This window comes from Tamandua tetradactyla, chromosome 4 (genome assembly GCF_023851605.1).
Source record: "Tamandua tetradactyla isolate mTamTet1 chromosome 4, mTamTet1.pri, whole genome shotgun sequence".
Classification (NCBI taxonomy): Eukaryota; Metazoa; Chordata; class Mammalia; order Pilosa; family Myrmecophagidae; genus Tamandua; species Tamandua tetradactyla.
In genome coordinates this window covers 68,579,410-68,595,930 of record NC_135330.1, presented here as the reverse complement: position 1 = coordinate 68,595,930, position 16,521 = coordinate 68,579,410, and the positions used below count along the sequence as shown (strand labels likewise).

The window sequence follows — 16,521 nt, the reverse complement described above, 5'->3', positions numbered from 1 at the left end:
ATCTGTGATAAAACCTACTGACAGTCACCCCAGTGGAGCTTCCTGGAAGACTCACCAACTGCACTGGCATATTTCCAAGGCTGAAATCAGCACTCTTGAAAAAGAGCCTATGCTCTTGCCCTCGTTTCCCCTGAGAATCTACATTCTTCAAGCCTCCTTCATGGGGGTCATTACCCAAGCATGGGAAGGCCTGACTGACAGTGCCCCTTTCTCCTGCCATCTCTGTATCTCTTCTACTTCAGCCTTTTCTGTGCTCTGGGCACTAAGTGATAACAGGACACGCCTGGGTGGCGTCCCTTATTAGCTTACCTCTGTAGAGAGGAGGGGAAGTATAAAGCCTTAGCGACAACTCTGTGGGCAATGGGTCAGACTTTGCTGTGTATTAATTCTTTTTTTGTACATCTGCCCAGAAACCACTTAGTGGGGACATTGTTTGAGAAATAAAGGAAAGAAGTCAAACAATAATTCTTACACAGGGCATAATTTATTACAAACTAGATAATCAATTGCAGTTGCTACTGGTATATCCAAACAAACAGAAAAACAAAACACTATGAGGTACAAACAACTGCATTCTAGCCTACTCTTCCTGGGAGCAAAGGCCAATGGGCCAGTACATGGGAAACTGCAATCTGCTTTAGATATAACTGACAGAGGTGGAGGAGTCTGGTTCCAAAAAGACATTAGCACCATGAGATTCCTAGTAGAGTGAGTCTTCAAGGAAAACTCTTGTCTGTGAATTCAATATGCTGGAAGGTCGTGTCTGTTTACTACAGCCTTCCAGAGGGTAGTTTACTCATCTCAGCCAACCCTTGGGACCACATTTTTCCACCCTATATATATATCCTGTGGCTGATGAATCAGTCAGTCAGGGTCCTGGTGTTAATGATGTGGGTTCTCCCAGTTGGATGTACAAGGAAAACCCTATTCTCTAGGTAGACAAGGCACCCACTCTCAGTACCCCACCCTAGGCCAGTCTTCTCAAAAAGCTCACACAGGGGTATTTTTAGGCCACAGTGATGTTCAAGAAAGGAGGCCACGGTCTGACTTGCCCTCCACACAATCCAATCACAACAAACCCAAGACTGAAGCTCGGAGCCATCACTCAGCTTCTCCTCCCTGGACACTGGCTCTGATACCATCTCGCCAAAACCCCAAGAGAGAGCCCTACCCAGAAAGAAGCCTTTCACCTCGGCCAAGGAGCTCAGTGGAAAGTTCCATCACTGGTCAGTCAACTGAACAGCGTGGCACACGTGCCAAAAAAAAAAAAAAAATCACACTTTTGAAAATAAGTTGCCTTTCTCTGGAAGTGGGACAAGCAAAAGAAGAAATGCAATTACATATCAGAGATGGGAAGCATCCTTCCGGGTTTCAGAATCGTTACAGCAAGACTCCCTCCATACCATTATCTATGGTTTATGATGCCTCAGGGCATATAAAAGATAACTACAAAAAATAAAGTCCCAATCTTCTAGCCTGGATAAGTACCAAAAGTAAACACGCATATTAAGGTCATCTGGATGAAAGCATGGAGCTAATGAGGCCAAAGTTGTGGTTCACACATTTAGGGCCAAGCAAACTCAGACAAAGAAAGCACTATGCCCCAGCTTTACCCAAAACCCTGCCCGCCAGCTGTCTCACAAATCAAACCTGCGGTCACACGGGATGAAAGAGACACACACCCAGAGATGACTCAGTGCAAACTCTGCTTCACGCCAAGGAAAACTGCAAATACCTCCTGCTGACACTGGATAAGACATGATGCACAGATAAAAAGAACAAGTCCTCCTGTCTTCCCCTGACTCCCTCCGAGCTGCAACTCAAAAGCCATAGAGGCCTCCTGTGAGACCTTCCCTCACAAACCCAGGCTGCCTCTGCCCCCTCCTCCTTCCAGGCTCTCACTGCCATCTACCTAATCACCACTACATCAAACTCTCTGACCTCTTACGCAAATGAGATTCTGGTAGGGAAGAAATCGGGCCCCAATCTTTCCCCTCCAGTACCCAGTGCAATACGGCCCAGCTTGAAAGAGATTCAGGAGAAGACATTCACGAGAAGAATACTGGCATGGCTGAGCAGACACAGACTCTGCCCTCTGGGATTCTGGAATCTCAAAATAGTTGCCTCTTTTTTGATGATCATAGAAGGAACTGCTCCCAAGAGTACCATAGACCACAATCACAGCTCAGGGCAGACGCCACCAGATGACAGCAGCCACTGCTTCTTTGGCTGTCACCAGATGCAAGCACAACCTTTAGAAACAGTGCTCATCAGACCCCTACCACACCCCAAGAAGCAAGTTATATCATCCCTATTGCACAAAAGGAGAAAACCGGCCCAAAAATATCAGATAACTTGCTTAAATTTAACACTGCTGGAAAGTGGCGTAGCTGGGATTCATTCTCTTAACCATTTCGCAGTACTGCCTCCTAAGACCGAAAGCGCCCTAACTCAAAGTTACAAGCATGTTAAATAGAACAGCTATTATCCTAACACAGATAAATTTTCCAGTGGTGGTATGTGCAATACATGAGCTGAAAAGGGAGAAAGTCTGGAGAGAGGGAGGAGCAACCAGTTAAGGACATGGAGCTAATACATATCACACATCCTCAAATGGGGCTATTTCATCCCTAAGGAAGTGAAAATTGGTTCATGGGGGGAGGGGGGACTTTACGTTTTATGCATAAAGTGCAGATATAAATACAGTACATAAACAGATATGCAGTGTATCTATGGTATTAAAAGCTTGTGGTGGGGCACCCCTGCCAGTGCCCAAAGATGCCCAAAGAAAATACACAGTGCATCTCACTGCAGCTGGTACTCTCATGACCCAGTTCAGCAACGAGATCGCCTGCTGCAGCAGAAACAGGCACTTTAGGGCAGGTCCAACAGGTCATAATGATGCTTGAAATAAATACTAACAATCTCCATGGGCAATAGGTGCAATTTCTGAAAGAGATGTTATTATTGATGAAAATGACAATAAACTTGAGCTGAAGCCAAAAAGAATTGTCACCTGAATGAAAATACTATACAAAGGATTACTGCATTTAGCTTTTAGTGTCTTCTTATTCAACAGCAAAAGTAAGCTCCAACGACAGCAGAAATCAGATGCTAAAATTGCCTTTCCGGATTTTTTATTTGTTTCTTTTCTTTTCTTTCCAGGTTGTTTTACCAATACCTGTTGTGGTCATCCGTTAAGTAATACAGAAGAACATGAGGGAGAAGATGCAACTGGAGTAGACATGCAGCACAGAGGCATTTAGAAGCTGAATGAGGAACTCCCGTGTGAAGACGTTCCTCCAGAGCAAATGAATTAGGGAGCACAAATTCACTACAAGGCTCAATCTGATGGTATTTGGGGGAAATGTGAAACTGACAGCATTTTGCTTGTGAGGAAGAATGCCAAATGAGGATCCAGACCCCAATGAGATCAAAAGCTACTGGACGTGTATGTCAAAGGAAGATCTAGAAGACCTTCTGAAAAGAAGAAGCCACTGGTAAAATTAAGAGAGCTCCATGGTTTAAAATTACTGCACATAATTTTCTCTTTAAATGGAGGGATAATTTAAATCATTTGAATCGATTTGTTGAACGTGAGAAAACATCAAATGTGAAAGTGGGGATAAATGAGTTCCTATACAGTAAGAATGATTATTTCTTAAAAAATTTGGTTGTCTATTAGGAAAACTCTCATTTGATACATTGATACTGGTACAATTTGTGTAGAAAGGACTACCTACTTCTTAATTTTATATCATACACCCAGACATACACACTGCTCTTCGCAAAAGAAGAGATACTGTTTAAAAAAAAAAAAAAGAGTACAAATAAAATAAATTTAACTTGTTGAAAAACATGTTCACAAGAAATTTGAACAAATAAGTGAGGCTCTTCATTTTTTATGATTGTCATAACATTTTCAGAGCACTTGTAGAGCACTTTGCTATTTGCCAGGTGTTTTATACATCACTGATTTTTTTTTTTGTCATGGTCCAGGAAAATGGGTGAAAAAGGTATTTGCTTAGCTACTTCAAAACTGTCCTAATGAACTTTCAATATTAACAGATTAAACAGAGTAGATCCAAGGGAAATTAAATGGTTTGTATCCTAAACTATATCCTTCTAATGTTGATTTTGTGGTTTGATCATTCTGGAAATATCATTCTGATATTTAAAATCAGTCACTGCTTTTGGTAAAGAGCAGCAGATACTGATTAAGTTAAATTCCTTAAATAGTCTTGTCAATGAGCAAAGTGTGTGTTTTCAGAATTACAGTGGAAGGAGGAGCCATTCCTAAGATGGGAAGTGGGTCACCTGCACCACATAGGGTGGTTCCTGGTTGCAGAGGCTGAGGAACTGAGAAGCAGAAAACTGGAGCCTGGCACAGATGCACAGAGCCTCCAGGAGTGTACAGATGGGAGCCAGGAACTAGGAAGTAAGCCAGGCCACGTTCCTTGGGCACACTACCCTCACTAGTGCAGCCCCGTGACCAGCAACTCACCCCACACCCCACGTACCCGAAACCCATCACCCACTCCCATTCCCCATGCTCTAGGTGCCTCCACCCCACCAGCCCCCAATGCACATACCTGCCCAAAGCCCCACCCCAAGTGTAGTCCAACCACGTCTCCTGCAACCCTCCTGAGCACTACCTTCCCTCCCTGTTCCCTGTAGGCTGCTGCCAGCACATAAAGGTTGTGGGCACTAACCTCCATAACCAGGCTACCTCCACCCCATGCCCACAGAGTCACGCAGCCTCACTCCACCCCCCTTGAGTTCTGCATATCAATATACAGCACTTCTAGACCCATACATGTGCACAGGTCTTCAATCATGTACTCCAGCTTTGGGAAACTCAGTTTACAGCAGTCCTAGAACCACTCATATGCACAGCCCTCAGCCATACTTCCCAGCTCTGAGGAACTGCTGACCCGCACAGCCGAGTCACATCTGCCCCCAATCCACGAAGGCATATAACGCCAACCTACTGCCACAGCTCTATGCATGCGCACAAAGGGCCTGACCAATGCATACCAGGGTTACACCCCCCAGACTGGTACACTCGCACAACTACATCCTCCCTGGCTACTGGGCACCCACATTCACAAGCATCCCCAACCTGAGCCTACACCTGCCCTGCAACAAATCACCACACTGAGTGCCCCATCCCCTATCCTGCTCCCTGCTGTACAATCATCCTGCAAACACAAGGCCTTCAACTATTTAAAGAAATCAACCCCCAAAGTAAAACAATCAAGATATTTACATGCCACGAAGACAGCAGAAGATCACTAAGCATATCACAATGCAGACAGATATAGCCCTGCTTAATGACCAAATTAAAACACCAGAGGAGACACAGATGTTGGAACAAATAATCAAAGATGTCCATACAACTCTACTTAATAAAATAAGTGGGAGAGCAAATGACATAAAGAAGATCAAGAAGACAGTAGAAGAACATAAAGAGGAATTTGAAAGACTAAATAGGAAAAAGCAGAAATCACAGAGATTAATGACAATGTTGACCAAATAAGAAACGTACTAGAGGCACACAACAGCAGATTTGAAGAGACAGAAGGAAGAATAAGTGATATAGAGGACAGGATAACTGACTTCAAAGACTCAAAACAGCAAATGGCAAAAAAAGATGGAAAATTTTGAATTGGATCTCAGGGAAATGATAGACAAAACAAAGCACCCAAATATGAGACTCACTGGTGTCCCATTATGAGAAAAGAGGAGTAAAGGGCTAGGAAGAGTAGTTGAGGATATAAAGGGGGAAAACTTCTCAACTCTCATAAAGGATGTAAATATACAAGCCAAAGAAGCCCAACGAACTCCAAACAGAATAAATCAAATAGGCCCTCCCCAAGACACATAATAATCACTCTGTTAAATATTGAAGAAAAACAGAAAATCCTGAAAGTGGCAAGAGAAAAACAATCTACTATATAAAAGGGAAACCAAATAAGGCTGAGTTAAGACTATTCAACTAGCACCCTGGAGGCAAGAAGGCAGTGGTATGATATATTCAAGATCCTGAAAGAGAAAGACTTCCAGCCAAGAATTCTGTGCCTAGCCAAATTGTCCTTCAAAACCAAAGGAGAGATTAAGGTTTTCACAAAGAAGTTCTGAAAGAATTTGTCAACAAGAGACTGGCCCTACAAGAACTACTAAAAGGAGTTCTACCAGCTGAAAAAAAAAAAAAAAAAAGACAGGAGAGAGAGGTATGAAGGAGGGCACAGAATTGAAGAGTACCACTAAAGGTAATTTAAAGAACAAAAAGAGAAAGAGGAAAAAGAATATACAGATCTGACAAAATTAAAATGATAAGATGGTGGATTCAAGAAACGCCTTTTCAGTAATGACTGTGAATGTTAATGGACTAAATTTACCAATTAAAAGATACAGATTGGCAGAATGGATTAAGAAACATAATCCAGCTATATGCTGTTTACAAGAGACTCATCTTAGACACAAGGATACAAATAGATTGAAAGTGAAAGGATGGAAAAAGATTTTCCACACAAGTTGTAACCAAAAGAAAGCAGGAATAGCTATACTAATATTGCACAAAATAGACTTTAAATGTAAAGACATCATAAGAGACAAAGAGGACACTATATGCTAATTAAAGGGTCAATTCACCAAGAAGATATAACAACCTTAAATGTTTATGCTCCCAATCAAGGAGCTCCAAAGGACATGAGACAGACATTGGCAAAACTGAGGGAGTGATAGATGTTTCAACAATAATAGTAGGAGACGTCAATACATCACTCTCCTCTATAGAAAGAGCAGCCACACAGAAGAACAACAAGAAAATAGAGAAGCTAAATAACTTGATAAATGAATTAGACCTAACAGACATATATAGGTCATCGTACCCCACAACACAAGGATATACATTCTTCTCTACTGCTCATGGAACATTCTCCGGGATAGATCACATGCTGGGGCAAAAACAGGCCTTTATAAGTTTTAAAACACTGAAATTATTCAAGGCGCTTTCTCTGATCACAATGGGATGAAGCTGGATCTCAATAACCTCCAAAGAACAAGAACATTCACAAATACATGGAGACTAAATAACACACTCTTCAACAACCAGTGGGTCAAAGAAGAAATTGCTAGAGAAATCAGTAGCTATCTGGAGATGAATGAAAATGAGAATACAATATATCAGAACTTAAGCGATGTGGAAAAGACTGCACTGAGAGGGAAATGCATTGCCCTAAATGCCTATATTAAAAAACAAGAAAGAGCAAAACTCGAGGACTTAACAGCATACCTGCAGGAACTCAAGAAAGAACAGAAAACTAACCCCACAGCAAACAGAATAAGAGAAATAAAGATTAAAGCAGAGCTAAATGAATGGAAGAATAAAAAGAACAATAGAAAGAATCAATAAAACCCAAAAGTTGGTTCTTTGAGAGAAAATCAATAAAATTGATGGGCCACTAGCAAGACTGACAAAGAAAAAAGAGAGAGGATGCAAATAAACAAAATCAGAAATGAGAGGGGGTGCATTACCACAGACCCTGAAAAAATAAAAGAAATCATAAGAGGCAACTATATGCCAACAAGCTAGACAACTCAGATGAAATGGACAAATTCCTGGAGATACACAAACAAGCCACACTGACTCAGGAATAAATAGAAGATCTCAACAAACCAATCACAAGTGAAGAGATTCAATCAGCCATCAAAAATCTTCCTACAGGGCGGGCCACAGTGGCTCAGCAGGCAGAGTTCTCACCTGCCATGCTGGAGACCCAGGTTCAATTCCTGATGCCTGCCCATGCCAAAAAAAAAAAAAAGAAAAAAAAAATCTTCCTACAAAGAAAAGCCCAGGGCTAGATGGCTTCACGGGGGAATTTTACCAAACATTCCAAAAAGAACTAACACCAATCCTGCTCAAATTTTTACAAACAGTTGAGGAAAAAGGAATTCCACCTAACTCATTTATGAGGCTAATATAATTTTAATACCAAAACTGGGTAAAGATGCTATAAGAAAGGAAACTACAGACCAATCTCCCTAATGAACACAGATGCAAAAATTCTTAATAAAATATTAGCAAATCGAATCCAACACTATACAATAAAAAAAAATTAAAAATCAAAAAAAAATGAGAGGACATCATGGCACCCTGGTTGGCCTGGTGTTTCCAGTGTGAGTCCCTGGTACTGGTTCCAGAGGGAGCAGAGTAATCCTCAAGTATATACTGGGAGCATGCATGTCCATGCCAGTCTGTTTCACGGAGTCTGAAAGAATGAACGTGGACACTTATACAAGCTAACCATCCCCGAACTTGCCCTGCATATAGAGGGCAGCTCACAGAGTTCTCCTACAGAATGCTGTGCACCAAGAGTGAGTGAAATAGCAGGTACCTAGAACAAAGGTTTGCTGGCTGCAGGACATATAGTGTAGTGCCTGGAACCCCAAGTAAACCGTTTACTAGGGAGTAGGGGACATCACAGGTACATGTACATACGGGAATTCCTAGTGCCATATATGCATGTCCAGATAAGATACATGTGCAGAAGGACAGGGAAGACCTTATGCTTTGCCTCAAGCTATTCTCTAAAGCCCTTATATGGCTAGGCTTGAGAGCACTCCTACAGGTCAACCTACAAAGACTAAAAAGGTGCTCTCTTTTTTATCTTTTTGTTGTTAGCTCCTGTAGTGGAGGAAATTTCTGCCATAAAACTATCTGGATACAGGTTTATGAAACAGATGCCTCAGAGTTTAAATTCCAGTGAAATATCAAAACATCCAGATTTCAACAAAAGATTATAAAACATACAAAGAAACAAAACAATGAGCCAGGCAAAGGAGGAGAGAATAAAACATCAGATAAGGAGGACCAGACCTGGCAATACCAAAGACTTCCAAAAAATGATCATAAATATGTTCCATGAGCTAAAGGAAAACATGGACAAAGAACTAAAGGACATTAGGAAAACACTAGATGAACACAAAGAGAATATCAACAAAGAAATAGAAATTATGAAAAGGAACTAAACAGCGCTTAAAAACCACAGTAACAGAAATTGTAAATTCCCTAGAAGGGCTCAACAGTAGACTGGAGCTGGCAGAAGAAAGAATTGTTGAACTCCAAGATAAGACAACTGAAATCACACAGCCTGGGGGACAGGAAGAAAACAATGACGTGAACAGAGACTGAACCCGAGGGGCACCACCAAGGGACCTGTACACACACTGTAGGAGTGCCAGAGGGAGGAACAGACTAAGAGGCAGAGAGATATTAAAACAAATTAAACAGAGAATGGCTGAGAATTTCCCAAATTTAATTAAAGACATGAATATAAACATCCAAGAAGCTCAACAAACTACAAACAGGATAAACCCAAATAGATCCAAGCCATGATTATTTTAATCAAACTGTGAAATGCTAAAGATAAAGAGAGAATTCTGAAAGAGAGAAGCAACATGCAAGAGAGAAGCAACATGTCGCATACAAAGGAGCCTCAGTAAGATTGTTCTCATTGGAAACTATGAAAGCGAGCTGGTAGTGGGATGATATATTTAAAGTGCTGAAAGAAAATAATTTCCAACTAAGAATTCTATATCTAGCAAAATTGTCTTTCAAAAATGAGGGAGGGATTAATACATTCCAGATAAACAAAAGCTGAGGGACTTGGTCACCACTAGACCAACCCTAGAAGAAATGCTAAGGAGATTTCTACAAGCTGAAAGGAAAGGACACCAGAGAAGTGACTTTAGAATATGAAGAAATAAAGATCTTCTTTAAGAGTAACAACATGGATAAATACACCAATATTACTATAGTTTTTCATATGTAACTCCACTTTTTACTTCCTACAGGATCTAAAAGGCAAATGCATTAAATGTAATGATAAATCATTGGTTTTGGATTCACATGTATAAATATGTAATTTGTGACAAGAAATATGCATTTCTGTCAGAGGGATATACAGTTGGTGTGTGCTACTGAAGTTAACTTGGTATCAAACCAAATATTGTTATAGATTTAGAATGTTAAATTAAAAGTCCCATGGCAACCACAAAAGAAAATATCAGAGATGGGGAGGTTCTAGTAATGGATGGTGATAAGGTCACTGCTACACTGTGCATGCAAATAACCCCACAGGATGGTACTCATGAGAGTGACCGAGACGGGAAAGTTTATGTTGTATATACATTTCTACAATTAAAAGAAGAAGAAGAAAAGAAAGAACAACTAAAGAGATGATGTCAAATACAATATGGGATCCTGGTCAGAATCTAATAACAGAGGAGAAAATGGTCAAAAAGGATATTAATGGAAAAAAAAGGGGGGGGTATAGACAGTAAACTTGATATTAAGTTTTTGAACTTGATAACTACATTTAAGATAGTTATATGAGTGAATATCTTTGTACTTATGAAATATACATGAAAAAATTAAGTATTAAGGGCATGATGTATACAATTTATTTTTTTCTAAAAAATAAATGGATGGATGGAATGATACAGCAAAAGTGGAAAAGTGTTAAAATTGGCGGATCTGGGTATTTAGCAGGGTTGGGGATATGTTGCAGTTCTCTGTATGGGGTTTGTATTATTTTTGTAGCTGTCCAAAAGTTTGAAATTGTTTCAAAATAAAAAGTTTAATGAAAAAAAATTTCCTAGTGGGAGGATGCTTTAAAAAAAAATGTATATACAATGGTTCCTGTATTCGTTTATAAGCTGCTGGAATGAAACATACCAGAAATAGAGTGGCTTTTAGAAACGGAATTTAATAAGTTACAAGTTTACAGTTCTAAGCCCATGAAAATGTCCAATCTAAGGCATCCAGGGAAAAATACCTTGATTCAAGAAAGGCCAATGTGTCTGGAACAGCTCTGTCAGCAGGGAAGTCACGCCGGTCCCTTGTAGGTCCCTTGCTCCTGGGCTCCGTTGCTTTCAGCCTCTGTTCCTGTGGGGGCTCCTCACTTTGCTTCTCTGAGGCTGGTTTTCATCTCTTGGCTTCCCCTAGCTCTCTCCAGGTTGCGGTTTGCATAACATTCACAGCGATATCTAGTGGGCTCCAAGAATCTCCAAATATCTGTGTTTCTGTTCTCCAGTAGTCAGCATCTGTGTCAGCTGAGCTCTGAAGTTTCTATCAGATCTGTCATTTCTCAGCTTTCTCCAAATGTTTTCCCTTCTAAAGACTAAATGAATCAAGACCTGCCTGGAATGAGTGGCGTCACAACTCCCTCTATTCAAAAGGTCACACCCACATTGTGTGTGTCACATCTCTGAGGAGAAAATCTAATAAAAAGTTTCCAACATACATTATTCAATCAGGATTAAAAGAAACAGCCGCCTCCGCAAGATTGAATCAAGATGAAAACATGGCCTTTCTGGGGTACGTGATACTTTCAAGCTGGCACAGGTCCTCAGTGAGGCAATAATGAAAAAAATTATTGAGAAACAGTTATTTACAGGAAGGAAACAACAAGTAGCAAGTACAAGAGAGGGAGGCAAAGGAAACCAATGAGAACAGCACTGCTCCTGGTGCACACAGGACGGGCAATCACCAGAGTCCTGGGAGGGCAGGAGAATGAAAAACTCAGTCTGCCAGCACTACCTTTCCCTTTGTACTTTGTTTCATATGTTCAATTAAAATGATCAAACATGCAGAACGGAACATACATAAAGTTTATAAGACATAAAGAATAATGAAATCGCACTTGCATACCCACCACCCAGCAAAAGAAAGAGAAGCTATCAGTCAGCACTTAAAGGGCCCTGGGCATCGACCCTTGACTCTATCCTTTCCCTCCCCAACCAGATGTATCCACTATCCTGAATTTTATCTCAATGTTTATCTCATTTTTCTTTGTAGTTTTCATAGGTGAAGGTATTTAGTTCGCATGTTTCTGGGTTTTATATACATGGAATCATATCTGCAACTTGTTTTATTCACTCAACATCATGATCCAGAGATTCATCATGTGACTATTATAGCTATAATTATTCCTTTCCATGGAATAAATTCACTACAGTTCAGTCATTTTCTCTTCAATGGACTTCTGGCTCTTTATTATTATAACCACTGCTGAAATGAACATTTCTCTATTTTGCCTAAGTTTTCAAAAATATTGACATCAAGTATATAAATTCTTACAACATTTTCTAATCTCTGCAATATTTATAGTTATATCTGGTCTTCCATTCCTAATATTAATAATTTATGCATTCTTTTTTTCTTAATGTAACTTGCCACAGATTATTTCATTAACCTCTGCTCTTATTTTTGTTGTCTTTTTTTCTGCTCTTCTCTAACTTCGTCAATTATATGCTTGGTGCATTAATATTTTGCCTTCTTTTTAATATAAGTATGTAGGGCTCTAATTAAGCATTCTAGCTGCAACCTACAAGTTTTGATATGCAATTTTTTCATTCATTTCTTTCTACATATTTTCTAATTTCCATTATGATTTCTTCTTTGGCCTATGAGTTACTTAAAAATATGTTCAGTTTTTAAACTTCTAAATGTTCCTAACATATCAAGCTTATTTATTGTATTGTTTCTTACTGGTTTATTGACATTTTGGGGGGTTATCTGCCTCAAAAGATATCAATTATGTGACAGTTACGGTAAAATCTCTCCCTATAATCAGATTCATGTTTCTCATTACAGTTCTGATCAACTTTTGCTTTGTATATTTTAAAGCAAACAAGCTTAGAATTGCAGTTATCTCACTAATGTAATAAATACCACTAAACAATAACCTCTTTATCATAAGAAATACTCTTTGCCGGGTATTCATAAAATTTTATCAGTGTTTTTTATTAGGGGGTAATATTTACCTGGAATACTTTTCCCACCTTTTAACTTTTAAATCTTCTGTGTCCTTCTGTTTCAAGCATATCTAGTTAAGAAGACATCTCTGGATTCTGTTTCATCTTCCTTTACATACGTTTATTTTTCTTTAATCCAGTCCGACAATATCCTTTTTTTTTTTTTTTTGAGAATTTGGTCCATTTACATTGACTATCATTACTTACATATTAGAATTTACTTCTATCATTTTTGTGTACTTTCTCTTTATTCCACTTTTTCCATGTTTCACCTTTACTTTTTAATGATGAAATTTATAACAAATGAAGTTCAGCATATTTTTAGGTAGAAAAAAAGAGTTATACTTCTTATCAACCCTATTACCTGAGGAATTAAGATTCAGTGGTGAAAAGCTTTCCTAAGGCTTGAAAGCTAATCAGTGACAATGCCAAGCCCCAAACATGAGTAATGCATTGTCTAGCATACTTACACTACACTACAAATTGGCCCTAAACCACAGCAGTAGCTGTAAGATCTGATGTATTTCATAAGTCATCCTCAAAGTATTTCACAGAAGAAGAAAAGAAATTATGCTATTCAATGCAGAGAGTTAGGGGCAGTACGTCATTTACCTATTTCTGTCTTAGAAAAGAAAATGTTTAATTTCTAGCAATTTTGAAATCTTGAAAAAATAATTAAACCAATTTGTGGGAAAACAGAAGTCCATTAATGAGGGTTAAGGTAGATATTTACATTATTAGTTAAGAACATAAAAATTATATTACTTATTATTATTGATCTACTCAAAAAGGTACATAAAATTTTAGAGTATTTCAGATTTTATAGCATCTAATATTTTAAAATTTGCCACTTTTAGAAGATGGAAGCAACCACTTGATCACAAAAAAAAATCAATTTCATATTTAAAACAAAGATTTTTAAAAACGCTATTGGGATTTCCTATCTTCTAGGATAAGAAGAAAACCAGAATACCAATTTTCAGGAAAAAAAGTTTAAAATAGGCCAAGTTCAGTGTACATCTTTAACCACATGGAAACCCGTTTTCTTGTTCTCACTTTCTGGACTCTCTCTCCTTCATCACTCAATGTGAATGTCTGAGAATCAAACATTTTTTCTCGGGTTAACTTCCAAGTCAATTTTTGGTTGCATTTTGCTTTTACCTGGTAGATTTCTAAGCACAAACTTATCTATCTCATATTAGAAATCTACAATAATGAGACGCATGTATCAGAAAACACTGGCCCACTGGTGATAAAAAAGATCACCCTGGAAGTATCTCTGCCTCTTTGTAGCTAAACATTTTTAAAGGCTCTCAATTTCGCCTCTGGTGAAAGCACCTTTCAAACAGCCACTTTGAAGAGTCTCTTGTTTTCTAATCTAGGCCAAGGTAAAAGCAAAATGCCATTAGAATTCTGATATAAAACAACTATTTAACATTAAAATTATTCCTGATTGTTAATGAAATCCTTCACTTTCTTCTTAACTTCTAAGTGAAATCACAAAGATTCTCACCAACAGGGGGATTTTTTTCATAGGATCACTTGATTGGGGCTGATCTTAAAGAATACCATCTCTCGTTAATTTTACTCTAAAACCTTCATACTGAACAGTTTGAAGAATAACTTGAAGGGAATACATGCAGGATAAGAATGTAAGAAACTTTTGTCTTAAATGTTTCATTGATCACTAACAATTTCCTTTTTAAAAAAAAAAAAAAAAAAGATCATCCTGGAAGTATCTCTGCCTCTTTGGTACCTTTTAAGCATTTTAAAAGGCTCTCAGTTCTGCCTCAGGTAAAAACACTTTACAAGCATTCAATTTTTAAAAAAAATTAAAAGCAGGGACTCAAACAGATATTTGCACACCAATTCACAATGGCCAAAAGATGTAAGCAACCCAAGTGTCCACTGACAGAAGAATGGATAAACAACATGTGGTATGTAATACAACAGAACATTATTCAGTGTTAAAAAGGAATGAAATTTTGATATATGCAAAACATGGATGTAGTAGTTTGGAGCTAAGTACCCAGAAAAACATGTTCTTAAACTTAATTCATTCCTGTGGATATGAACCCATTGTGTGTAGGAACTTTTGATGTGGTTCCTTCAATTACAGTATGGCCCAAATCACTCAGGATACCCTTAATCCTATTACTGGCATCCTTTATAAGCAGAATGAAATTCAGATAGAAAGCCATGGGAAGGAAGAGGGCGAAGATCCACAGAACTCAAGAGAAGGGAGAGGCCAGGAGAGGCTGCATGTGCCTTGACAAAGAAGACAAGGACCAAAGATTATTGGCAGCCAGTCCCAACACACCAGTCTTCAGAAAGAAAGCATCACCTTGATGATTTTGACATCCTAGCCTCAAAACCGTGAGCCAATAAAAGCCCGTTGTTTAAGTCAACCCACAGCAAGGTATCTGCTTGGGTAGCCAAGGAAACGAAAACAATGGATGAACCATGAAGACACTGTGTTGAGTAAAATAAGCCAGACACAAAAGGACAAATGGTACATGATCTCACTCCTACGAAATAATTAGGATAAGCAAATTCATGGTGTCAGAAAGCTAGAATTCAGGTGACAGGGGGCCAGATAGAGAAAAAGGAATTACTATTTAGTTGGCACAGAATTTCTATTTGTGGTGATGAAAAAGTTTTCGTAATGGATGATAGTAATAGTAACCCAAAATTGTAAATGTAATTAACAGCACTGAAGCATATATTCGAATGTGGTCAAAGAGGGAAAGCTTTGGTAGCACAGTGCTAGAATAAAAATTAAAAAAACAAAAACAAAAACACAAGACTGTACAACACAGTGAACCCTAATGTAAAATATGGACTGTAATTAATAGTCTAATTATTAAAATATTGTTTTATCATTTGTAACAAAGGTACCATACTAATGCAAAATGTTTATACTAGGAAAAACTGTGCATGCAAAGGGGGATATGTGGAACTCTGTATTTTCTGCATGATTTTTCTGTAAATCTACAACTTCTTCAATAAAAAACAAATGTAAAGGTTTTTCAAGTCATAAAAAACGGAAATGACACATGTAATCTTACCTTCATTGCAAGTAGCTTTGCCATTTGAGACACTAGTACGTGGCCAAGGAGAAGCCACGCCAGCCGCTGCTTCCCCCATTCCATCCAGAAGCTCCATTCAAAGTCTGTCGGGTCCTAAACAAACCAAAACAGGAATTTATCAGAGGGATTTTTTAGTATATGTCTGAGGCAGAACACAAACTCCATTAATAAAACAACTGGAAAGAAGGCTGATGCACGTTTACACTCTGTAACACAGCATTTACACAATTCTAGATCTCACCCCCTCACACACACCCCCACCTTGTATTCTCCGTTCCAGCTTGGCTGGCCCACCGTCATTCCCCCAAATGCACCTCGTACTTTCTACAACTCTATGTCTGTGTTAAATACAATCCCCAATGATCCCCTGTGGGATCGAAGCCGTTGTTTTCCCCATATTATAAATGATGAAACTGAGACTGAAAAACTCAATTATTTAAAGAAGGTCATATAGTGAATAGAAAGTAAGGAACTGAAGGAATCTCAGTTTACACAACCAAATTCTTCCATTAACAAAAGAAATGTAAATTGGTCACTAATAAAATTGCTTAATGTTAATTGTGTTAAATCTTGCTGTCCTTTAGACATAAGGATAATTTGATAGAGAAAT

General features: G+C 38.7%; 1 protein-coding gene and 1 pseudogene across 15 annotated transcripts in view; one reads left to right on the top strand and one right to left on the bottom strand.

Annotated features, from left to right (window-relative positions):
- The window catches only part of HHAT (hedgehog acyltransferase), a 472,050-nt gene that overhangs the window by 394,024 nt on the left and 61,505 nt on the right, over positions 1 to 16,521 (bottom strand). For all 15 annotated transcript variants that reach the window (XM_077157719.1, XM_077157721.1, XM_077157722.1 and 12 more), the window contains one exon: positions 15,891 to 16,004. In XM_077157719.1, the coding sequence (XP_077013834.1) occupies positions 15,891 to 16,004 (114 nt within the window). The remainder of the gene's footprint in view (positions 1 to 15,890; positions 16,005 to 16,521) is intronic.
- On the top strand, positions 2,887 to 3,685 carry LOC143679219 (isopentenyl-diphosphate Delta-isomerase 1 pseudogene; annotated as a pseudogene).